This window comes from Coffea eugenioides, chromosome 3, assembly GCF_003713205.1.
Source record: "Coffea eugenioides isolate CCC68of chromosome 3, Ceug_1.0, whole genome shotgun sequence".
NCBI classification, from domain to species: domain Eukaryota; kingdom Viridiplantae; phylum Streptophyta; class Magnoliopsida; order Gentianales; family Rubiaceae; genus Coffea; species Coffea eugenioides.
Genome location: NC_040037.1, coordinates 7,337,205 through 7,361,840, shown reverse-complemented (window position 1 = coordinate 7,361,840; position 24,636 = coordinate 7,337,205). Strand labels below are relative to the sequence as shown.

The following is a 24,636-nucleotide window of genomic DNA, read 5'->3' as shown; positions in this document are numbered from 1 at the left end:
TCTAAGTTTTTCCTGTTTTGGCTAAACTTCTATAATAAATAGTATTAAAGTCTTGACTTGAGAGACCAGAAATACTAGTCCTATGTCACATATATAGTTCTTTATATGCATGAGTAGTGTCTTATAATTTTCTTAGGAGATTGTGGATAATTTTTGTCAAACTTAAAGAAATGGGACATTCAGAAGAAATATAAGTTGTATGGTGTGCCAAATGCACAGAAACGCGTCTACTATGTCAAGATTAAATAAAATTTAAGATAAATAGCTGTAAATCCAAGAGCACTTTTGCAAGCATTTAATTGTCAGATCTGCTGATTAACTGCTTTAAATCTAGATTATGATGAGATCTATTGAATCGACCCAAAATATTTCAGATTTGGCAATCAAATTCTGAAAAACTTCATATCTACTAGTAATAGAAAAAATGAAAAAAAAAACTACCTAAAATGAATCTTAGAAGAGAAGAAAATTTTTACTATAAAAGTCTATAAGAGGAAAAACTCTGGCTAAACAATTTAGAAGAGAAAAGTTCTCACTAGAAAATCCTAAAAGAAAGTCAATTCATACAAATAAAAATAAACTAGAGACAGATTCCTCCCACAGGAAAGATCGGAAAATTTTAAGAGAATATTTTGGTTAGAGAATTTTTTAAGAGAGAAGAGAGAGAAATTGTGCTGGGATGGGAGTTTCTTTGAAGTTTGGGAGTGCATTATTATGGGTGAAACAAGTATTATCATGTTTTCCTTTCATTAAAGATGGACGGTGACATCAGATATGGACGAGGAAGATCTCTTTGTCGCAACTTAAGATTTGGACATGCAAGGAAGGATATTTTGGTGTTTCTAAGTACCAAAGGTCGAGTAGCCAGTGTTAAGCCCACCAAAAAAATAAAAAAAGTTTTTAGTAACGTGTTTATATTTAAAGTGGTTTGGCTTCAAAAAATCTAGGTGGGTGCGTAGTGTACTCGTCTGGTCCAATGGTGATTCAATCCCCTTTAGGTTATTCCTGAGTCTCCTTAGGTCCGCCCCCTCTCCCTAGTGTAGGATATATTAGGTTATACAACAATTATTGTTTCCGGAAAAAAAAAAGGTTTATGTATGAAGATTGTTTCTTTGATTTTATTGTAATTACATGTTAGTATTATGATGCTATAGAGTTTTAATATATTACATTTTTTTTTGTTAGGTGGCATGTCTAATTGAAAAGAATCAAAGGGTTAGCGAATACTTGGATTTTATGTATTTTGCATCTAACTCTTCCCAAATTAATTTTACTTATAATTTCTTCTTCTTCTTCTGACAACGTCTATCTCTTTTAATAAATTTAAATTATTCTTTTTATCTACCTATGGTAACTTTGCTTAGTGTAAATTTAACTATTACGTTGGTAAATTTATTAACTTTGATAGAAAGTAATAAATTATTCAAGTAAAAATATATTGCTATAAACTTTTTTGGTCTTGAATTGAAAATGAATTTAAGTTGTATAATCATACTTATGAAAAATTTAATTACTATCTTAAAGAATACATGTTCTTTTTTTTTTAAATGAATATTATCACATTAAAATAAATTTACATATAAAGTTTCTAAAGATTAATATGATTGTTAAATGTTTGGAATATAATAATTTTCTGATATAATTATGAATAATATGTAAAAATATTGTTGATAATTCATTTATACCTTACATCGATTCATGGCCAATGACAATAAAAATTTTTCATACCAATGCACATGCTAAATACTTCTGATGTGATAAATCCAAAGTAACAGAAGAAATTAAAATATCACGTCACGTGTAATCATAAATAGAAACCAAAAAAGAAAGTAATCAAAGAGATGAAAGATGGCCCAGTAATAGTAAATGCTCCTGTCTACAAGTAAACTGTCATTTGTCCAATGAATACTATTTGTCCACTCTTTTAAACAAGGATTAACTCTACTTTGCACCTTTAAACTTGTATCATTTTTTATTTTATATTACTATGAACTTCAATTTTCGACAATTTGTACTCTAAACTCTCACTTTTGGACACTTTACACCCTAAACTCTTAAATTTGTTCTATTTAAATCCAATCAATGACAACTTTAGTAAAATTAACAGAATAGAGGACCTTGCAAATAAAAAAAAATGTAAAAAGTTGTCAAAATTAGCCGAGCCAAGAGATTGTAATTAGAAAAAAAAATACATTACCATTGATTTGCACCATCTTTGTCTCATTAATTTTGGTAACAATATTAATGATGAAAATCATACAAATCAATGAAAATATGTGTCAAAAGGAATCAAGATATTGTAGGTAGAACAAAATAATTGACACCATCCTTTATCTCATTAATTTCGCTATGTTGTCATTGATTAGATATGAGTGAGATAAATTTAAAAGTTCATAGTACAAAGTGTCTAGAATCGAGAATTTAGGATGCAAAGTGTTTATAATTTAAATTTACGATGTAAAATGAAAAAGTGGTACAAGTTTGAAAGCACAAAATGGAGTTAGCCCAAATTTGGAAGTGCAAAGTGGAGTTAGTCCTTTATAAAATTCACAAAGCCATATTTGTAGATTTAGCTTTGATAAAATGGAAGTTTTGAAAATCAATCGACATTTTTCATTTTTAATTTTTTGGTATATCTAATGGGCAGGTCTCAAATGCTAGGATTTACTGCCATTTCAAGGAAGTCGTGCCGTCGATAATTCCTAGATGATCAACCTTGAAAAATATATTCTGCTTATATCATCACATGTTATTACCTTTGAGATTATTCAATTTTCTTTTAGGCAAGATTATTCATTTGTTTGTTTCCTTCTAAGAAAATCAACATTTTCTTTTTTGTTGCATACGTTACAAATTACGCGTGTCCTGTTCTTCCTTCCACCTGGACTTGCATGCACTTTTCGGCCTCTATATATATATATATATATATAACTTCACAAGGGATCGATCTCAGTGATCTTTTGTGCTAGTCAAACTCTTAGGCGCTGTTCTCCTCTTAATTCTCACATTTATACTTTCTAACTCTTTTCCGACATTAAAATTCCCAATTACTAAGCATGCAAGCTTACCACCACCACCACCACCTTTCACCACCAGTACCCTCTAAACCTGTTAGCCCACAAAAATCTGTACATCCTGTCCAAGCAACAGTTTCATGCAAAATTCTTATCAATCCATCCGAGAAAACGCTTCCTATGAGGTTAAAATCACCTCCTCCACCACCGCCTCCGCTTCTTTCACCGCCGCTGCAGCCACCGCCCATAACTTTTCCACCGCCACTAGATGGCCCTCCTAAACTGAACCCATTCCAAAAATTTGCCGCTGGAGCGCTGGACATGCTCGAAAATTCAGTCATAACCAAATGGGAAAAGAATCACAAGCTGAACCGGAAAGTCGACCCGGCGGTTCAGCTAGAAGGAAATTTCTCACCGGTTCAGGAGTGCCCGGTTAGGCACGGCCTCGAGGTGGTCGGTCGGATTCCTTCTTGCCTAGAAGGAGTCTACCTAAGAAATGGAGCCAACCCTTTATTCTCTCCGATCAGCGGTCACCACCTCTTCGACGGCGACGGCATGATTCATGCGGTGAAGTTGCAGCCGGAGACGAATAGTGCTAGCTATGCATGCCGGTTCACTCGGACGAACCGGTTGGTCCAAGAAGCCGCGTTAGGAAAACCGATTTTTCCCAAGCCAATTGGGGAGCTGCATGGCTACTTGGGCTTGGCTCGTCTTGCATTCCTGTCGGCTCGAGCCGGACTGGGCTTGGTGGATGCTACACTGGGTATGGGACTAGCCAACGCTGGCTTAGCTTACTTCAACGGGCGGCTCTTAGCCATGTCGGAGGATGATCTTCCCTACAGCGTCCGCATTACCGAAGATGGTGATCTCGAAACGGTCGGACGGTTCGATTTTGACGGGGAGCTTGATGTTCCCGTGATTGCCCATCCAAAACTGGACCCCACCACAGGAGAGCTCTTCACCCTGAGCTACAACGTTGTCAGAAGGCCTCACCTTAGAGCCTTCAAATTCGACAAGTGGGGCCACAAGTCACGTGACATTTCGATCTCCCTCAAACAGCCTACCATGATGCATGACTTTGCCATCACGGAAAATCACGTGATCATCCCGGATCACCAAGTGGTATTCAAGCTATCCCAGTTGTTGCGGGGCGGGTCACCCGTGGTCCATGACCCGGAAAAGATTTCCCGTTTTGGAGTATTGGCGAAGGATGACTTTGATGAATCAAGAATCCAATGGATTGAAGTCCCAAATTGTTTTTGCTTCCATCTATGGAATGCATGGGAGGAAATCAGTGAGAGTGGTGATAAGGTCATTGCAGTAATTGGATCTTGCATGACACCACCTGACTCAATTTTTAGTAGCGAAAGTGACGAGGAATTCCGCTCCGAATTATCCGAGATCCGATTAGATTTAACCACGGGTGAATCAACCCGAAAAGTCATTGTGTCCGGGTTGAACCTAGAGGCTGGACAGGTGAACAAGAAGAAACTTGGCAATAAAACGCAATTTGCCTATTTGGCTATAGCTGAGCCATGGCCTAAATGTAGTGGGATCGCAAAGGTTGATTTGGTCACGGGGAATGTTACAAAATTTATGTATGGAGATGAAAGATTTGGTGGCGAGCCATATTTCGTACCTGGGGAGACAGAAAAGGAGGAAGATGATGGATACCTTGTGAGTTTTGTTAGAGATGAAAAAAATGGAATGTCTGAATTAGTAGTGGTTAAAGCTTCAACTATGAAGCAAGTAGCATTAGTCAAATTGCCCTCCCGGGTGCCATATGGTTTTCATGGCACATTTGTTACTTCAGAAGATTTAACCAAGCAAAAATCTTGTTGATAATAACTTTTTAGTTGTACACAATGTAGATGCTTATCTTTGGATCACTAATATATATATAGATGTTTCTCTAACAAACATTCCGTTTGGATTGGCTGTTTTTGGTCGATTAGTGAATTGATTGGCTGTTTTTGGTCGATTAGTGAATTGATAACTGATAGAACGTTTTGGATATAAGACCTCCCACTTAAAAAAAACAGTATATTAGTAGCGAGTAAAGCATGAAAAAGAAATCGAAAGAAACCGAAAGAATAGTATATTAGTAGTGAGTAAAGCATGAAAAAGAAACCGAAAGAAGGTTTTAGATTTAAAATCTCTCACTTAAAAAAAACAAATAGTGTTTTAGCAGTGAGTAAAACATGAAAAAGCCAGAGATTCTTGTTCCTATTTCCTATACAAAGTCGGTTATAAGATTTGGACCAGTAAAAGCAACTGTTATTGCTTTGCCTCGATCAACCCGTGTAACTTTATGTCACTTACTAGAAGTAAAGATTAAGAGGGGGATGGCAGATAGGAGTATTATTAACATTGAGATTAGACTGCATCAAATGACCTATGGTGGTAATTGCATAAAATAAGGAATACAAAGGGCTATGATAGGATCATTTGAGTTAATCTATGTTAGTCCTTTCCCAATTAAGTCCCATGCATGGCAAAAGTAAATTTGCTTGAGCATGCAACTACAATTTTTAGCTCCAAACAAATCCCACCTATATTGTACATACGGTTACCAATACCATTTATTTGGTATCCAGCACTGAAAGTACTCTCAGTGCTGCAACGTTGGATGAGAATAACCAATCTTTGCATCTTTTTCTGTTTCTCTTTCTCTTGGTGGCTTAAAAAGATAGAGAGGTTGGTGTGTAGCTTGGGAGGGTCTTTTCATGGACATTGATCTTTTTAGAGATAATGACCTTTACATTTCCACATTGTCGGTAGGAAGGAAAGGCAAGCTCAAAAGAATACTTTGCTACAAGTCAAAGCTTTTCATCCCATAATGCAGGGATATAATGATAGTGCTTCAGCACAAAATAGCATCTTAAACTGCTTTTTATGTCATGCAATTAAAGCCATAAGTATACGTGTTTAGTGCTAAATGGATGGATTTTTTAAAATTGGTTCCTTCATGATTATTTTCTTGAAGTTGAACCAACTATTTCAAACACATAGTGCATCTAGTTGGTCAATTGAACATACGACATCACATGGTCAGACAGCAAAACATCTGCTTCTGGTCTGTTTGATCATGTATTTATCATGCTTTACAGGTCTAGGCTAAGCTTTCTGAGCATTGATATTCATCAAGTGAGAAATATATTTCATTAAGGTGATCGAATGGGGTGCAAAAACAAAAAAAACAAAAAAAAAAAAAAGAAAGAAAGAAACAATTCAAGTGGTGAGGAGGAAAAGAAGAAGTAGGACAGAAAAGTTGGGATAATTTTATGGTACTCTTTGGAAACAAAGGAGTACTCTAGATCATATCAGATAGGCAACTTTATGTCGTTGCACCCAGTTTTCACATTTCCATTGGATGAAACAATATTTGACACCAGGAGGGAACAACAGAAGCACGAGTAACTATTGTCGTGTAGTATATTCCATTAGAAGGATCAATGACAATTTTACTGTGATGCAAAAGTTAGATTCTCCATTGCTAGATACTTGAGAGATAAAATGTCCAATCCTTTTTTTTTTCTTTGGAAGGAATAAAATGTCCAATCACTATCATCTGATCTTGTGCTAATGTCCAATCCTGTAGTTCTTGTAACTGTTCCATGTAACACGTGTAACAAATTTATGGTCCAATCTTGTAGTCACATCCAATTCTATGGTGCTTAAAAAAATGTGATCACTCATCAGACTTGCATTATATTCCCTTTTGGAAGGCACTAAGACAATGTTGCAACAATGCTAGAGTTCGATTCCCTGTTGCTAGATACCCAAGGTCTTAAATTTTGCCAAAAGAACAGCATAATAACTGCAATTTTTATGCATTAAGTTATGCATTTTGTCACCTCATGTTTTGCTACATTAGCAGAATAGCCAAGTTCAGAGCAGCAGGAGGGTTGCCGCAACAACTTAGGAGTGTACGACCATAGCAGAAAACATGAACCAAATCTCACCTTTTTCTTGATTTAGTGCTAAGAAAGAGAAAAGATATGAATATTCCAATTTTCTTTTGTTTGGGTTGGAGAAGAAATTTGATTTAAGTGGGATTCCTTCCTTATTTGTGTTTCAGACTAGAACTTAGTGATAACTATCATCATCTTTCCTCTTTCCCTAGATCTTTTTAGTTTCAAATTGGCCTACATGTCCAAGGCAATTAGAGAGATGACTTTGTTTAAGTTGACCTCTAGCCGTAAAGTGTCAATGTCTAATCAATCTACTTAGTGATGTGCTATAAGACTAGATAGACTAGATATGGTTTCTTTTTTCCTGTTACTGCTGGGATATGGTCGAATTAACAAAAATTAATCTGAAGTTGATTAAAGGGATGCAGTATTTAAACATTTTCTTAAAGGTTATTATATTACATTTATTGGTGTTGATTAAGAAAAGAATAATGAACACCATCCTAGAGGAATATGGCAAAGCAATGATGTAACATTTTGGTAATAAACATCCAACCAGGCACAAGTTCACTAAACAGTTGAAGCCATTTTAGTGTACAGGAGTGTTCAAGGAAATGAGTTTTAGTCAATTTGGAGGTTGATATGATATGATAGGTCCCTTGCACTGACAAATAAGAAACAAATATAGTGAGTTGCTATTCAGTTTTCAGGAAGATATGGGACACTTTATGCAGGATGCTGGGGTGGGGTGGGAGGTGGACCAGCCCCATGTGAATTGCAAGAGAACAACGAGAGAACAACCATCCAGAACAAATGACCTAACAATCAAATGCAGAAAAGTGAAGAAATTAAGAAACTTTCCACCACAAAGAAAATCTCTTTCTGCTAACCTACTCAATTTTGCTCCGATATCTTTACTCAAGTGTAATCTTGTGCCAGAAGATGAAACAAAGAATCAGAACTGAAACATCAAAGGGTGGGAGGCTACTTCCCCATGAGTTCCAAAGATACCAATTTATGGGTGAAGTTTATAAAACATAGATGTCAAACAGCTTTACTTCAGAGGAATATTTATCATGATAAATTTTGGTGGTTTGAAGTAATTGTTATGAAGAAGTCAAATGAAAGTACTAAACTATCAGCAGCTTAGAGAGTCAGAAATGGCATGGTTAAGGGTCTTTGTTCCTCCCCTTAGAACTACAGTGTGATCTTGATCATCCCTATTCCCTTATTCCACTATGCACTGTATGTAAAAACATCAATATGACGGATACACATTGGAAAAGAAGAATTTGTACCAGAAGATAGAAATTCTAGAGATATCTTACCTATTTACAAATTCCTTCTTTCATGGAAACAGAAGCTAGATACACCAGTAAAACAACATGATCACCAAAATATAATGTTTACCCAGCTAGGGAAGTGTACCAGCTGATATAGTTAACAGCATACCAGGTCTGTCAAGTCATTAATGGTGAAGCAGACTGTATCTCCCAGATGGTAATTAAGGATTAAACCATAAGTGGATGCAAGCGCATTAACATCTTGGAGCAGCACATGAATCAGGAGACATTCAAAAGCAATATGCGTTTTAGGTCACAGAAACAGGAATATCAATCACCTATTCTCTGAAAAGGCCACATTGCACTTGATTACCAGCTAACATTCCCAAAAGAGCTACACAGGAGTGAATAACTTGCTTTAACTGTCACCTAATAGTATGCTGGCCATTTTTTGCAAATCATTGAGTATGTCATCTTTTGGTCCCTAAATGTCTTATGGAGATATTTCTACAAAGAAGAACATTGCATATTCTCCTTTTGCCACCTTGCAAAACAAAGTTTACTCCATAATATATGACATGTTACATCATACTGTTATTTACCGAGAAATGAACAGATGCCTGAATCCTACTTATTATTGTTTTTTCAGGGGAAGATCTCTTATATATGCCATATTCCAGCTGGTATTTCAAACTTAAGCGTCATCAAGGAAGTAGCTAAAATTAATTACAATATTCTAAATGAAGATAAACTCAACCCAAAAGTCCTTTCCATTAGCTTTCCGTTCTTTGTTTTTAGGTGCGACAAAATGGCAATACAGTAAGCTTTATGTAAAATCCATAAACTGCGATAAATTTGTACGGTAGCAAATATGTTTCAAATAAAATGTTAACCATTAAAGGTGTCCATAAGCTGATAAAAAAGAATCTTTATACTAACATATATGTCAAAATCAATTAGCTGTAAAGAACTTTTTACCTCCCATGTCCTAGACGAGCATGATGCCAATGCTCTTGCTGCCGAAGAACTGCAGCACCAGAAGACTTGTCTAACCTATTTCTCTCTGCATTCTTATAATTTCTATCTGCATTCTCTATAATAAAGGTTAAGAGAAAATACTGAAATTATCTGTACTCTTTTGACCTATTACAGTACTAGACACTAAAAGTACTTCATGTATAGGAATAAGAAAGCCATGTTCATATTAATGCTGTTGTATAAGTTGTCGCTGCATGATCAACTGTGCGACTTCATATTCACATTTCTTGTTAAGTGGCAAGGAACTTGGTATAGAGCAGGAATATAAACCATACATTTTTCACATGGCAAATGTAAAATTCAAGATTTAGAGGATTCATTACTGTTACTATAGAAGGCTATAAGTCTCAAAGCACATTGTTACATCCAGTATGTTTGGCAAGGAAAATGTCAGTGGAAGATGGTATACCAAAACTTTCCCTATAACTTTTTGACAGGAAACTAAAAACTTCACCATCCCATCAAGAGATGGAGAATGAGAATTAGAAAAGCAAAATAAAATCAGGTGTCAAAATATATTATTCTCACACTGAATTAGCAACACAAATGTTAGAAAGTAAACACATGAATGCACAGTTGAGAACATGAATTTTAATTTTAGTCGGTTTCTCCATTAACTAAATTTCCGTACTGTACAAAAGACTACAGCAGGCTAGAATGGGGTTCTCTACTCTCTCTCTCTCTGTGTGTTTGTATGTATATTTTGTTCTTCTTACAAAATCTGTCTTTTTGACTTACATAAGATTTAAGTTTTATCTTCTAGCTCGAATCTGTCTCGTTGGCTGCAGTGCCTTTGACATGATACGCAGCCTGTTTGTTATTTGTGTGAATGATGGCCTTGCAGCTGGATCTGGTGACCAGCATTCTTCCATCAACTTTCTCCACTCAGGATCACAACGTTCAGGGATGCTAGGCCTGAGAGTGTTATTTACAATCCCACCTAAAAAAAGAGTCAAGAAAACAAACCTTAAACTAAATTATGATATACTGCATTTTGAGGGATAATAAACAGAAAATGAACAGCAGAACATTATGTTTAGGACCAAGCTGCTAAGTGCAGAAATCAGAACAGGACTGCTCATCACTGATCATACACTTGATGATGCAATGAGGCAGTCAATGTGATTGAACAAATTCTCCCTTAAGCACCAGCTGATTATTAAACAGAAAATAATATATTATCAATTAACACTTACCACCTCAATGGAATCTTATAACTTTAGTCGTCTATAGAACATACAGTATCACTCTACTGAATGTTTCTAAATATGGTAAAACCATTATTCTTGCCTATTAAGAATTACTTCATAAAACTCAAGGGTTACTTATCCAAATGCAACCTTTTTTTTTTATCAGAAATTACACAAATATTGTTTGTTCCCGAAATATAAGAAACTCAACTTTATTGTCCACAGATTTCCTTCTTCCCATCACTGCTTAGAAGTCAGACTTATATATCTTAGAACAGCTATTAAGCCCAATAATGTTTTTATGATTTCCAAAATATTTGGGTAAATAACCCCAAATCCTTTATCCAACAAGCATTGAAAAATCTCTTGGTTATATACCAAAAAAGTACTAATAATAATAAATATTAAAAAAATTGAAAAATCGTATAAGCTGGTCAAAATACAAACTTTTAAAGTAAACCTCAACAAGAACTTCTGCAAGCCAGATTAGGAGACTTAACTCATAACTGCATTAGATGAATCATTTTAAGAAATTACAGGAGCTAATACCCCACAGCATTTGATTTTGTTGAAATAAAAGGAAAATAAAAAAGCAAGGCCTATGTTGATTGATGAGATACTGTACATGTTACGAACTTCAATATCAACCTTCAAATTGATTCCATTCAGGTAGCTGCACATGAACCATCTGAGTTGCATTTTAGTTTCTCTTTCAAGTTCTATCCGCTTTCTGACAATGCATCAGAAACATATAACCAGTAGCCAAGAGTGAAAAGTAAGTTTAACTTTCCAATTTTTTTGAAGAGTTTAGTTGGAGAACCTAGTTGCCCTCATTTGTTTCTTGTACAGAAGCTACTAAGGAACGTCTTAACTGTCTTCAAATATGCATATAATGGTGTCCCAATGAAATGCAGAATTTCACAGCTGAGGTGCCTTTTCTTAGTTGTTTCTTCTTCTGCTTTTGCTCTTTCTCCAGACAACAGATGAACAAAGAAATTTTAATACAGAATTCCTGTACTCTAGTTCTAAACTAGCTTCAATAAAAGAAGTTAAGACTCAATCAAGCACATAGCATACATGAGGAGATCCTTAGATGCTTTTGCAAAACCAAGTTGCAGCTCTGTGGTGGCAGTTCCGAGCATAGTTATTTATGTAATAATTATGATGAAATGGCATTTCTTCATAAGAGCCTACCGCTTAATATAATCATAGGAAGCATTAAATCTCAAAGTTGATTAAACATATGGTGAATTTTTATCCAAGCTTAATTGTTACTCCAAGTATTAAAGTTCCAAAACAAATATTATGGGGCATATATCAGGAAGAAGATATTTCTTTTATAGATCCATTGCCAAAGTAACCACAAATCTTACCTATGATGGCGCCACAGTGCAAGTTGGCATAGGGCTCCTCTCCTGTTTGGATCTCCCACATTGTGATGCCAAATGAGAATACATCGACCTGTCAAAACCCATAGAAGGTGAATATGAGACTGAATGGACAATGTGTAAGGTTTGTATTCCAGTCTTCCTGATTATTTGCTCTCCAAAATCAGAAACTCTGGGAATAGAGAACTAACTTTTTCAGAAACTCGATTACTACTTCCATGCAATAGCTCTGGAGCCATCCAGGGAAGTGTTCCTCGCACACCACCCGAAACAAGTGTATTTCGCTTAATTCTTGACAGTCCAAAATCACCAACCTGAAAACGATGGCAATCATTTTCATATTTGAGGTACCAATCAATTCATTGAATAAAACCATGTTGGAATCATGTCTGACTGAATAAAGCATCTTGAACAAGGACCTTTCAGTTTACTAAAGAAGGCCTAATACTTGAGTCATTAAGACTTACAAGTGAATTTCAAAACAAACACAAATGGATGTATCCAATTGAAATTTAAACCAATTTTCTGGATTACTTGGTTCCGCATTGAGTTCATTAGCATAAGTACCTTGCACACTGGCCTTTGAGGATCTCCCAAGTTAACTAGCAAGTTGTCACATTTTAAATCAAAATGAACTATATTCTTCAAATGCAGATACTCCATGCCAAAAGCAGTATCAAGTGCAATCATAAGCTTTTTACGCCGATCAAGTGCTCTGAAAACAAAGTACCAAGTTCAGGAATCAGTTTTTTCTTCGATCTTCATTGAATGGATAAAGAAAGAACTTGAATTACCCCTTCCTTAAGAGTGCATGTTTTAACGACCCATCAACCATATATTCAGTTACAGTTGCCAATGTTCCCCCAGGTCCATCAGGAACGACCCCATAGAATGCCACAATATTGGGATGGTGTAGCTTAGAGAGGATCTGAGCCTCTTTCCAAAACTCTTTAGTCTGCAAGCATAGAAAAGGTCCTGTTTTATATCTTGAAGTTACATCGAGCATGAAATATCATCAACCTAAAATGGATACTTCATTTCCTTTTCTCTTTTGAAGGAAATTTAATAACTTCAAATTACTTCAGGTGTAAAATTGTATGCGGGAGAGATTATTTCTTCATCATAGTAGAGAGAAAAGAACCCACCAATCGCTCTTGCTCTGAATTTCTCCCAGCAAAACAGCTCTTTTTAATTCTCTTGATAGCAACATCTGTTCCCCTCCACTTTCCATGGTAAACAGTTCCAAATGTACCAGATCCTAACTCTTGCAGTTCTTCAAGATCAGCATATTTTATTATCTGCGAATAGTTTATGAACAAATTGATCAAAGTCAAATAAAATTATCACTAAATGTGAAGAGAAAAAGCTCATTATGAGCATTCAAATATTATCTCAGCCATTCATTTTGTTCTTTTACAAGAAATATAATTATAAAAGAAAAATAGTAATTCAACCATTTTATCTAGTTAGTACAGACAAAAAATTCATATTTTCTAGTCTTCACAGTATACATCTCAAATGTTTAGAAAGCAATACTACAATCTAGTCTCTCTACAGCATGATTTATCCAAATGTCCAAAGTTCTTCAAGCAACAATCCAAGAATGTGAGCATACATGGCAAAGGAAAAGCTAAAACAGCATCTAAGATAGTTTGCATGCCTATGTTAGATCCTGATCATTGAAAGTTTTCACAATCATATTCCTACAGCAGCCCTACTAAATGAGGATCCTAATATAATGTTATAATTATGATGAACTTCTGGAGTAGGAACATTAGAGGTAAAAACAATTATATATTGAGGCAATGGAACATGAGTCACCATCAAGGTATGATGCCAATGACATGCTCGCTAATTAATAGTTTTCTTGATTGAATCCAGTTCACTGTGAAGTTATGAAGCCCTGCCTTCTCTTTCTCTCTCTTAATCCCCGTTTCTTTGCAATATCTCATATTTTTTGCATAAACCAAATGGTTTATTAGCTTGGTTATCATGGGACAATCAGAAGACAGGAAAATTGTGACAGCCCTGCTCGGCAACTTCTTTACTGACCTCTGGCTTATTTTGACTTTAAGTTTCAACATTTTATGACAACTCAGTGTATAAGAGTTTCTATGAAAAAGCTTTTGACAATTAACTAATACAGAGTTACATTTGATGCTTAGGTTCAACATATTTCATTATCTGTATAGATTTTTCAAACTCAAAAATCTGAACAAACCATCTTTCGGGATCTAATATTTCATTTTTGGTCTTACTAAGTTTGAAAACTAAGAATATAAGATGGTATATCATGCACAAAATGATAAACAGATAGCTTTTTTCCTGGCAAATGTAACACTGACTTCATCAAGTATGATATCAACACTAAGAGATTTACATTAGTAGTTAATATATCAGATGGCCAAACCCATTGCAGATTATTGCTGTAACTCTGGACATAATTAGCCTTATCTAGCGAGTAAAAAGGCCAGATTTTCCGCCGGACTTATGAACTCCAGCAAGGTAACAATATATGAACCACAACTTTGCACCAAGTTTCATCCATATGTAGTATCATAATTTATGTGAATGAGGGACATTTCTTTCTCTAAGCTCAAGAAATTATGGCAATTCAGGAAATGCATAGACAAGAAGAGACGGCACTTCTAAGTACCCTTAGAACACTTTCACTTGTAACTCAGAAGTAACTAAATATTTTAAACCTGTAAGCCATAGATTCCAGCTTCAATTTCAATCAAAGCAGCATCACCAAGGGGGTCAATATTACCATCATGATCAACATTCCCTTCCTACAGATTGCACATTGATTTGTCAGATTTCAGAATATGAGTAAATAATGATTCAGTAAGGGCAAAAGAGAAAAAAATAACACCTCGTGGTCAGACTCTATGGCAACAGATTCAGTCTCTGTCCCATCACTTGGCTCATCTTGCACTAGTGGGATAACCACCAGGGAGGACGGAATATCTGGCGGAATGCTATCAGTTACATCCTCTACAACAACAGTTGATTCTGGTCGAATACCATCATGCTGATCAGTTGAAGGATGAGAGACAGACATCTGATCTGGAAAACAGGATGTCTCTGAAGAATCTTCCTTCAGACTCTCCTTTTTCACACTCTTATGAGGACCTTTCACCGTTTCAAATTCAGGATCATGCACAGATTCCTTGTGGACGGTATCCAACCCAACTTGTTTAGCACTATCAGCTGGATTAGGAAATGAAAGATCATTACTAAGAGGATAATTCAAGTTCAAGTGCAGGCAGGATTCATCCACTGGTCTGTCCATTCCCTGATGTGTAGATGATTTTAGTCCACAAGAGTTGTTAATGGCATCCCTGCTAAATGCTTTAGCCCTAGTCTCACTCTCTTTTTGGCTTCTGATGAGAAACTCAGATTCATTAGGTCCTGATTGATGACCTTGTGGTTGTGAGTTCTCAGATGTCAATGAATGCGATGTGGAGTTTCTGCTTGTGTTGCCTTCCGGCTCTACTGGCAAGGGACAGTCAATGAGCATTTGATCAACAGGTCTTACAATTTCATGAAGATTAATGTTATCTTCTACCAGAGTAGAATTAGATGTATTTCTATCAGTAAACATATTATGTGTCCTATCTTGGTTAAAAGTTGTGCCTTCATTCTCTGTCCACATGAATTCCTTGTTCAAATCTGGTGTTGACAGATTCTCATCCCTAGCATTTTGGTATTTCTCTGAGCTCTCCAGTTGTTGAACCAGCCATTTTTGTGACGAATCACCATATGAAGGTGATTTTTCTACTACATAATTTGATGGGAATGGGTTCCTTTCTTCAACTGTGACTTTAACTTCCTCTTTTTGTCGCAACTGTGGTTGAGATACTGCATGAACCATTCTGTTGTGAGTTTTAAATGAAGTACCAATACCAGGAAACACACCAGCTGTGTCTTGAGGGAAAGATAAATTTTCAGACTGCATTGCAATCTCATTTACCATATGCCTTTCTTTGTCCATTTGAAGTTGACCACAAGATGGTGAAGCCACAACACTCTTACCAGTGGTATGAATATGGGGATCCAGTTCAGGAATCTGGTTGGAGTCCATACAGTGGCTGACAGGGTGAAAGTAATTTCTCAATTGGACTGCTTCTGGTGGTTGATGATGATAGTAGCTTGTGTTGTTGAAATATTGATACTTGTCATATGATGGTTGCTCGGCAGCATTTGGACTGTTAAATTCATAAGCATTAGACCGTGTCATATCCTCATACAACTTTGTGTAGCAACTCCTAGGATCATTGATTTGAACAGGCACCGGAGACACAGAAGAAGAAAGAATTGACTTAGAAGGGTACTGTGGGGTATTAAAAACCTGAACTTTGGAGCTTGGATTACTCATTCTATTCAAGGAACTGCCCCCATCTGGTACCTCCAAAGGATGAAAGGAAATCGGAGAGTCTCTTTGAACAGGACTACTATCCAAGGCATTCCCCATCTGGCTTCCTAGACTCTCCCTGCTAGAGCTCCTCCGAGGACTTGGGTCCAGCATGCCATTAACTGCAACAACATATTGGTAGTCAGCATCACCCTGTGGTCCAGTCCTTGCTTCAAAAGAACATGGGCTTTCAGGATCATTCGAAGAAATAAGGAATATCCGCAACCTCTGAGAAGTTCTTTCCAAATCATGATATTCCTCTATCATATGATGGAGATCTTCATCAGAAGAGACAGATATAAGTGCATCAAGGTCCTCTCCTGGGAGCTGATATTTTATTGTGTGAGGTTGATTACAGATTGCAGCTGTCTTCCTGACAAGTTCGCTGTAAGTTAAATTTTTCCTAATTGACATAATTCTCGTCTCCCCGCCGACATATCTAAGCTTCCCATCTTTTGGCCTTGGCAAAATTCTTCCTCCAAAGCTGCAGAGAAACTTCATCTTTCCAGGAAAAGAACCATCTGTGTATCCCAAGCCAGAGTTGTGAGGCTGGTATGCATTTGGGGAATCTGAAGGATATATAGATAGACCAGAAAGAGTTCTATCGATATTACTTCCATCAGAGAATCTTCCTTGTTGCTGTCCATTGGTGGTAGTATACTCCATACGATATCTGTTTGCACCACCAAAGCTTTCCCGGTTCTCAGCATCTAATGCATATCCTCCTCCCTGAGGAGAAAACTCAGATAGCTCTGTACCACTTTCAGAGTCTTTTCTCTGTAGGCCAAGAAGGCCAGTAAGATCCTCATACACAAGAGGGCGACTCTGAGCAATATTTATGCCCGTTCTATTCTGCTGTTGCTGAAATGAATCAATTATTACTGGTCTTCTAGGTGTAAGACGTTCCCTAAGGAATTCTTCAGAAAATTCCTCACCCGTCTGCAAAGAAACATTAAGTCCACTATTATGTCTACAGTTTTCATCACTTGGAACAACATTAATTGGCTGAACATTGAACAGCTGGCCCGAAGTAACAGGAGTTTCACCCCTCATGATTCCAGAAGCAACCCAAGATCCTTAAAACCTATACAAACACAAAAACCCCCCGTCAAGATCTTCACAAAATCTTGGGAATCAACTCTTTCTAAACCTCAAGTATGCACAAACTAAATCCGGAAGATTCTGCAACTTGCTCCCTCTCCCAGCTACCCACAAATGCTTAGCATATGCATCCAGAAACTCCTCTAATTGGCCCAAACTACACCAATAAGCCAGACTAAATCGATGTACAGTTATCCTTTATTTTCTCAGATTGACAAACTTCCCTTCAAAAATTCCTGTTGCTGTCCACTCAAATCAGGAATTCAACTGTATCAACCTACCAAAAGAGCAAGAAAACGAAAACGGAAGCAATCAATCATGAGGGCATTATTTAATAAAGGCATAAGCTGAAAAAACGCTAACACATTTTATGATCAATGATCCCAAACTGAATGCATACTATTCTTTTCCCTGTACACAATTACAATTCTTGTTTTCATCAATACGTAAGAAATGATCATGAATTTCAAGGTTTCTTGATAAAATTAGAATAAAATGAATAAAACCAAATTATTTCTAGCAAGTTCATTGAACAATGACATACCTGTTTGTAATTTGTGTTGTGATCAAAATTTTATGATAATTTCAGGGTGACATTTGGGATGATGACGGCGAAATTAAGGTTAAAGGGTTCCAAGAAAGGAACAAAAATTGAAGAAATGGCGTTTTGATTTTATTTAATTTTTTTGAGGTAGGGAAGAGAAGAGAAGAGAAGAGAAGAGGAGAGAGAGAGAGAGAAAGAGACAGAGAAAGGTGGGGGAAGGGCGTTGCATGGGTCTCGGCGTTTTCAAAGAGGGGAAGGAGTGTGAGAGCACTGTGTTATTATCGGTTAGCACTTACGTTAACGCGGCAACATCCCAGCGTGTGGTGGGGTCCTTTTAACTGTTTAACTAATTTTTCAACATTCCTAGTACCATGTACTACTATGTTAGTCTTGAATCTTTGCGCACTTGCCAGCACTAGATGCCTCGATTGATAAACACAATTACTTCTTCACAAAAAGTTGTATGTTGGAATTTTGCCGTCGGTGTGAGAGCCATGTTAGTAAGATCCTGTCTTTGAATTTTATTATCGATGTAAGAGTTGCGTTGGTGAAAAATACGTAAAAACTCTTGTAAACTTAAGTTTCGAAAGCATAATTTGACATGTGGTGATGATCGGAGCCGATCCCATCCAAATTTAGTTAACTCGAATCTTTACGCACTCCATTTCTCATCAAGGTTTTCTTTTTCTAGAAAATATTTGCATGTTTAAGGCAAAAGTCTTGCATAATTTGAAGGAATCGTGGGAGCTATTGTTCATCTTAGGTGAAAAATAAAATATGCCATAAAAAATTACTACGATATTCTTATACAAGAAGACGCCATTTGTACAAAATGGTGGTATCTTTTTGTAATGGATGTGGCATGTAAGTTAAATTTAACTTAAGTTGAAAATATTTTCATCGTTCAATACTTAATTTATTATATATTCAATTAAAAGCGGAGAGTAATCACATTTCACATTTCCCTCAATACGAATATCCATCCTTCCTGTTTCATTAACTAAGATTTTCACTTTCTGTCAACAGTCAAGTGGCTATGAAAAAACTCCCAAATCCTCTCTTTTCTTCCCTTTCTCTTGCAAGGTTTGAAGTTTTCGTCGAAGAAAAAAAAAATTTCTCCTTTATCGCAAGAAATGATGGTCTATGGCTGTGTTTCCTTATTTCCTACTGCACATATCAAAATTGAACCTAGGACCTTTATACTCACAAGAAATCATTTTTGGGCCTTCATCTCCTTTGTAATCTGCCCACATTCTTACTGGCCTTCCAAATCGTATTTTAGCAGGTCAAAGCGAGGACTTATTACAGTTTAAAGTAACGCCCAAGGCAAAACATCCCTCCTCGACCAACAAAAAGTCCTACTTAAACTCTTCTGTTTCCTGCTCTTCTTTTCCTAGTCACGGATGGCCAAACTGAATATGCCACCCAATGAACCTACTGAATATGCTACCCAATGAATATGCTTCAAAGATGATATATTCTACAGAAAACTGCATTGGGTTCATTTAACTCTCATAGGAATTGACACGTTTTGTATAGGTTTCTTGGGACTTCAAGAACCTGTACTGTCGCAGATTTGTGTACCTAAGCAATCAAAGGAATTGAGGCCCCTTGTGCCAAATAAACAGGCACGCATATACGCAAACGGGGTGGGGAAAAAGCAGTGTATCTCAGCAACAGAAATATCAAACAAATCAAGTCCAAAACCCAAAGACAACATTGCGCACGTCTGCTGAGTGTGTTTCCATTATTTTCGATTTTTTCTCAAGTACGAGAAAAGGAAATCCTTATAGATAGCAAATATCATAAAAACACTACGTATCATGTAAAATTACAGCACATGAAATAGAGCCCATATTTGACTACTGCAAGAGCTTTCCTCCGAATAACATCATCAAGCATGGAAGAAAGTTGGCTCAAGAATCAATGATTGTGCACAGAATCCACACCCTTCGATCCTCTACCCCGTCTACCGGTATGAATCTGGCCGCTTTGGTTTAGTCTGAACTACAGCCTCGATCTTCTCCATCACAAGGGGTGTCAGCTTTGGAATGACATCTATAGCTTTCATGTTCTCTTTAATCTGAAATTCAGAAGTTTTTGTTTTCAAGCAGTGAATATGCAATATTGATTAAATATCCAGTAAGAAAAGCATAATTATTTGGCGAACAGCTTCAAAATAGTAGGATGTTGTCAAACCAGAGTACCGTATATATTTGGCCAAAAAATGCTATTGATACATTAAAAAACTTGGTTACTATTAAATATACAAGATCTAAATAGCAGTAGTCTGTGACAGGCATTTTGCTAAATCAGAACCTTGCATCAATGGGCAGAGGCATCAAATTTGATATGATAAGTAGAATCACGATTGCCACTATAAAGCAGAAAGGCAAATTCAACTGTGAAAAGCAAAGACAGAGACGCACGCGCGCACAAAAAAACAAAGGAGCAGAGTAAATTCTCAAAATTTTTTGATTTGGCAGGACATGCAAGACTTGATTCTGCAACATATACATTAATCAACATAACACTTGTTGCTTGCAAAGAACCACTTCCAGTAGGAGAAGAAAACAAATAAATCATCTCCCATGATAGCAGTCTCAAAAAGATTATCCATATCTGCATTGAGCAGATCAGATGAAACAAAGACTAACACATCATAAATGACTGTGTGAATCCAAAAATTCCAGCTAATTTCTGTCCTGGCTTTTATTATTTTATTGTGCTTCATTTTAATATTTTTGAAGCTTCTTTCCAATATAAGATATAATGTAAACCAAGTTCATTTACTTATTCTAGCTTTATTAAGATCATTACTAAGATTGGCAGGGAGAAGATAAGTGGTAAAATTCTAATACGATAGCATACAAATTAATCAACTCTATGGAAAAGCACATGGAATTAGTCAAAGAATTAATCCATTCTTATGAAAGAAGTCTAAACAGCATACAACTTAGAGGCTTGCATATCTCTGAAAAGCCAAAAACTTTCAAGCAGATAAAAAATTTAAAAGAAACGTAAGAAATCAGCAAGGCACAACTTTCCTAGAATAGGAAGCAGAGGAATAAGCCACCTTAAATCAAACTGACCTGAGATTCTTTGGTCGCACCAGTAATAACCGATGAGACATTAGGATTTGCAGCACACCAAGCAATTGCAAGTTGAGGCAAAGAAACATCCAACTCCTTAGCAATGGGTTTCAGTCCATCAACCTTCCTCAAGACGTCTTCTACCAATGATCTGCTTGCAAGATTCTACAAAGCATGCATTAAACATTAGTTTATTGATAGGACAGGGACCAAAGGGTAATATTAATAGCCAAACAGGCACAATGTACCAAGATAGAACTAAAACTGTACAAAGATGTATGTCAAGCGAGAGATGCAGCCACAAAGCTTCAGCAAAAATAGAATTAACCAAGTATATAAACACCCCAACTACCCTCAGCCCCTATTCAGAACAAGTATCAAAATATTTTAATCACAACAGTTAAAAGAGCTACTCTAATATCATCCAAGCATGCATCAATTTAACGAAAAAGCAGTGACAGTTTGCGAACAAAGAGGATGAGCATATCCCACAAATTTCACACAATGCCATTCATTGATTTGAAAAAATTTTTGGAATGAACTTCTCGATGACATCAATATCAGTCAAAACAGTTAAACAGACTACGAACTATAACCAATCTCCTTATCAAGGGAGAAAGAAAGCAAATTTTCTAGTACTTCCTCTCTGACAAATTCTAAATGTCGTTCAAAGAAGGGCAAAAAATTGAACTACAAGCTATGCAGATTCAGAAGGTATAGAAAATCAATGTAACAATTGCCAAGCAGTATGATGTTGAAATTACCATGAGAGGCATACAGTAAATTCAAGAAAATCAGAAACTTTACCCAAAAAACAAAAAAGTGACGCAAATAAAATATGAAATGAGGAGACAGAAAAACCAGATTTCAAAAGAAAATCTCGTCATTCAGCAGGATTTTAACTTAATTTATTATGTTGTTTGAAGTATGTTGGTGCTTAAAGTAGTAAGTTATTTGTCCATAGGAGTTGCAGATGGGCTGCTGCAGTAATTATTTATTTAGTAGCTTTATGATGTCATTGACCAACACTGTTCTAAAAGCAGCCATATAATTACTTATCTTGAGCAGCAATACACTTGTAGATTGATTAAATCTTGGTCTCTAAGAATAGTTGTCACATAAAATAAAATGTATAGCTGTCTTATATCACCAATGCGGCTTAAGATATCTCCCCTCAATTATTCTAATTTCCTGCACTTTTTCCTGTCCGTCAAGTCCATATCTAGAACAGACAACTATCCCAATCCCTCCAAGTAGTCACTGTTTTCACACCAAATCAGCAGCTTTAAGTCTCGTAGTACTACTCCACAATCATAGTGGCTTCCTAGTCATAAACTTAATTTCGCAAACTGATGATTAACATAGACTCAGTGCTGACAAGTAGAGGTCCTGCAACAAGATGATTATGTCCAAAGTAGTAGTTTTCACCAGATTTACTTATAAGTGCCATGTCTCCAACACCTACCCACCCCCCCCCCCCCAAAAAAAACCAAAAAAAAAAAGCAAAGAGAAGCCTTTAGGCTGAAGCACTCAAGGCCTGTCATCAGTATTCAGTAGATTGTATGCTGGATAAAACCACAACTCTGAGCCCCATCAACCCCCCCCCCCCCCCAAAAAAAATAAAGAACAAAACCCCAAAGAGAAGCCTCTAGGCTAAATCACTCAAGCCAGTTGTCGGCAGATTGTATGCTGACTGACACCACAACTGAAATTCTCAGAGGAGGCTGAGTAGAGCAACTATGGCTAGACTAGGACGCAGATGAATTTTGTGGAATTTGTATTAAAGATTTACAGTAGCCTGTGTACCAACTCCGTGACCATTTTACCTTGTAATTATCCAGTGCAAACCGAGTGTCAGATGGAGGAGGAGAACCCAATGAATACTTTCCGCTCAGAACACCAGACGCAAGTGGACTCCATGTGGTAAGACCAATACCATAGTTACTATAGAGAGGGAGATACTCCGACTCTACCTGCAGCATATCATAGCAAATCAGACACGTGAAAATTTTGATTATCACAGGGAACAACAATGAAACAAACAGATAGGTGAAATAACCATTGTCTCTACAAGTAACTGGTAAAAATCTAAGCAAAACAGTCTCCATTATCACAAGAATGGTATTACAGTAGACGATGATAGAAAGCTAAACTTAGATCCGGCCTTTAACAATCCCTTCCAGCAATCTACTAGACGTCCATAATTAGCTTCCTAACAAGGACCATGAAACTAAAACGATATGGATTTCAACGACCAAATGGTCCAGCTTCTATAAAATAACTGGTTTTGATGAGTTCCAAGGACATTTCCCGAACAAACAAATAGAAGACTACCATAAAATAAAAAATCCAATCGATCAATAATGCCATCAACTCCACAAATGGTGCCTATAAATCCCCAAGAAGCATATCAATCTCAAGAAATGATATTTCAAATTCAATCTATGAATATAAACACCAGCATTAACTCATAACTAAACAACAACATACTATCTCAAGAAACCATATAACTTTAATTTTTCAAAACAGAAATCCCAAGTAAAAACACAAACTTTATTCCATGAATAAACTTCACAAACCTTGTGCCTGGAGAGCAGATTATACTCAGGCTGTTCAACAATGGGACCCACAAGATCCAACCTCAGAGCAACAGACCAAGCTTCGGTGATCTGCTGAGCAGACCATTCACTGGTCCCCCAATAATAAGCCCACCCCTTATCGATCACATAGTTCATAGCCCTCACAGTCTCCTCAATCGGGGTGCTGACGTCGGGCCTGTGGCAGTAGATGACGTCAACATAGTCCATATCCAATCTCTTCAACGAAGCTTTGGTCCCTTCAATTACGTGTTTCCTCGACAACCCTTTATCATTCGGACCAGACCCGCCCCAGAAAATCTTGGTGGAGATTACGACGTCGCTTCTCTTCCATCCCAGCTCCCGAATCGCCTGTCCCATGATTTCCTCCGCCCGGCCGTTGGCGTAAACCTCGGCGTTGTCGAAGAAATTCACCCCGTGATCCCTGCAGCATTGGAGCAGACTCTTGGCTTCTTTCACGTCCAATTGATTCCCGAAGGTTACCCAGGCCCCGAAAGAAAGCTGGGAGACTTTCAACCCCGATCTACCCAAGTTTTTGTACTGCATCTTGGATATCTTGGAAGGATTTTTCTGGGCTTTTCTGTGGGTTTTTCTACTGCGTGCGTTGCGCGTGAGATAAGGAGTACGGAGGAGGAGGTGGAAATGGCTGGGCCTTGAGTGTGCCTGAGGCTGTAAGAGTACTGTCGGGGTTGGAATGGAATTTAAAGAGTTGAAGAAGCCAGCTTTAGGTAGAAAACTGCAATCAAGAACAAGTGACACTTGTCATTTTTGAAGTTTTTTTTTTTTTTTTTTATCACAGGTCAATAGCTAGTCAAGCCAATTCCTATACACCAAGGGAGATATCCAACTAGATCTAAAAAAATCGATACAAATTCGATACAAATACCATCATTATCTGTATAGTCTTAGAAAAAATCACATATAGTGGTATATTAATAAAAAATAAGATTTAAATTTTTGATTTTTCACCTCACCAAGATTTAAAGACAAGATTTGAAGTCTTGACCTTTTACTCCATTAAAACTTAAAGTCTTTGGCGTTGGTTGTCATTTTTGGAA

The 24,636-nt window shown here is 36.8% G+C and overlaps 3 protein-coding genes across 3 annotated transcripts; 1 reads left to right on the top strand and 2 right to left on the bottom strand.

Moving 5' to 3' along the window:
- Nucleotides 1-3,056: 3,056 nt before the first annotated feature.
- LOC113765908 (9-cis-epoxycarotenoid dioxygenase NCED6, chloroplastic) lies at nt 3,057-4,856 on the top strand. The gene has a single exon (XM_027310150.1). The coding sequence runs from the start codon at nt 3,057-3,059 to the stop codon at nt 4,854-4,856; it is 1,800 nt and encodes a 599-aa protein (XP_027165951.1).
- Nucleotides 4,857-9,757: 4,901 nt separating this feature from the next.
- On the bottom strand, nt 9,758-18,009 carry LOC113764645. The gene is made up of 9 exons (XM_027308614.1): nt 17,890-18,009; nt 14,703-17,622; nt 14,533-14,619; nt 12,973-13,125; nt 12,622-12,782; nt 12,395-12,542; nt 12,019-12,141; nt 11,813-11,900; nt 9,758-10,189 (listed from the first exon to the last, which is right to left on the bottom strand). The coding sequence occupies exons 2-9, from the start codon at nt 17,295-17,297 to the stop codon at nt 10,002-10,004; spliced, it is 3,543 nt and encodes a 1,180-aa protein (XP_027164415.1). The 5' UTR covers nt 17,298-17,622; nt 17,890-18,009; the 3' UTR covers nt 9,758-10,001.
- Nucleotides 18,010-19,557: 1,548 nt separating this feature from the next.
- LOC113764697 (probable voltage-gated potassium channel subunit beta) lies at nt 19,558-24,279 on the bottom strand. The gene is made up of 4 exons (XM_027308665.1): nt 23,561-24,279; nt 22,808-22,954; nt 20,982-21,146; nt 19,558-19,972 (listed from the first exon to the last, which is right to left on the bottom strand). The coding sequence occupies exons 1-4, from the start codon at nt 24,122-24,124 to the stop codon at nt 19,859-19,861; spliced, it is 990 nt and encodes a 329-aa protein (XP_027164466.1). The 5' UTR covers nt 24,125-24,279; the 3' UTR covers nt 19,558-19,858.
- Nucleotides 24,280-24,636: the final 357 nt, after the last annotated feature.

Coding starts and splice junctions, on each gene's coding strand:
- LOC113765908 (XM_027310150.1), top strand. CDS start 3,057: ATGCAAGCTTACCACCACCACCACCACCTTTCACCACCAGTACCCTCT.
- LOC113764645 (XM_027308614.1), bottom strand. CDS start 17,297: ATGAGGGGTGAAACTCCTGTTACTTCGGGCCAGCTGTTCAATGTTCAG. Junction 14,620..14,702: donor CCATAGAGTCTGACCACGAG/GTGTTATTTTTT, acceptor TGCAATCTGTAG/GAAGGGAATGTTGATCATGA. Junction 12,142..12,394: donor CTCAAAGGCCAGTGTGCAAG/GTACTTATGCTA, acceptor CATCGTTTTCAG/GTTGGTGATTTTGGACTGTC.
- LOC113764697 (XM_027308665.1), bottom strand. CDS start 24,124: ATGCAGTACAAAAACTTGGGTAGATCGGGGTTGAAAGTCTCCCAGCTT. Junction 22,955..23,560: donor ATCTGCTCTCCAGGCACAAG/GTTTGTGAAGTT, acceptor GATATGCTGCAG/GTAGAGTCGGAGTATCTCCC. Junction 19,973..20,981: donor GTGCGACCAAAGAATCTCAG/GTCAGTTTGATT, acceptor TCTGAATTTCAG/ATTAAAGAGAACATGAAAGC.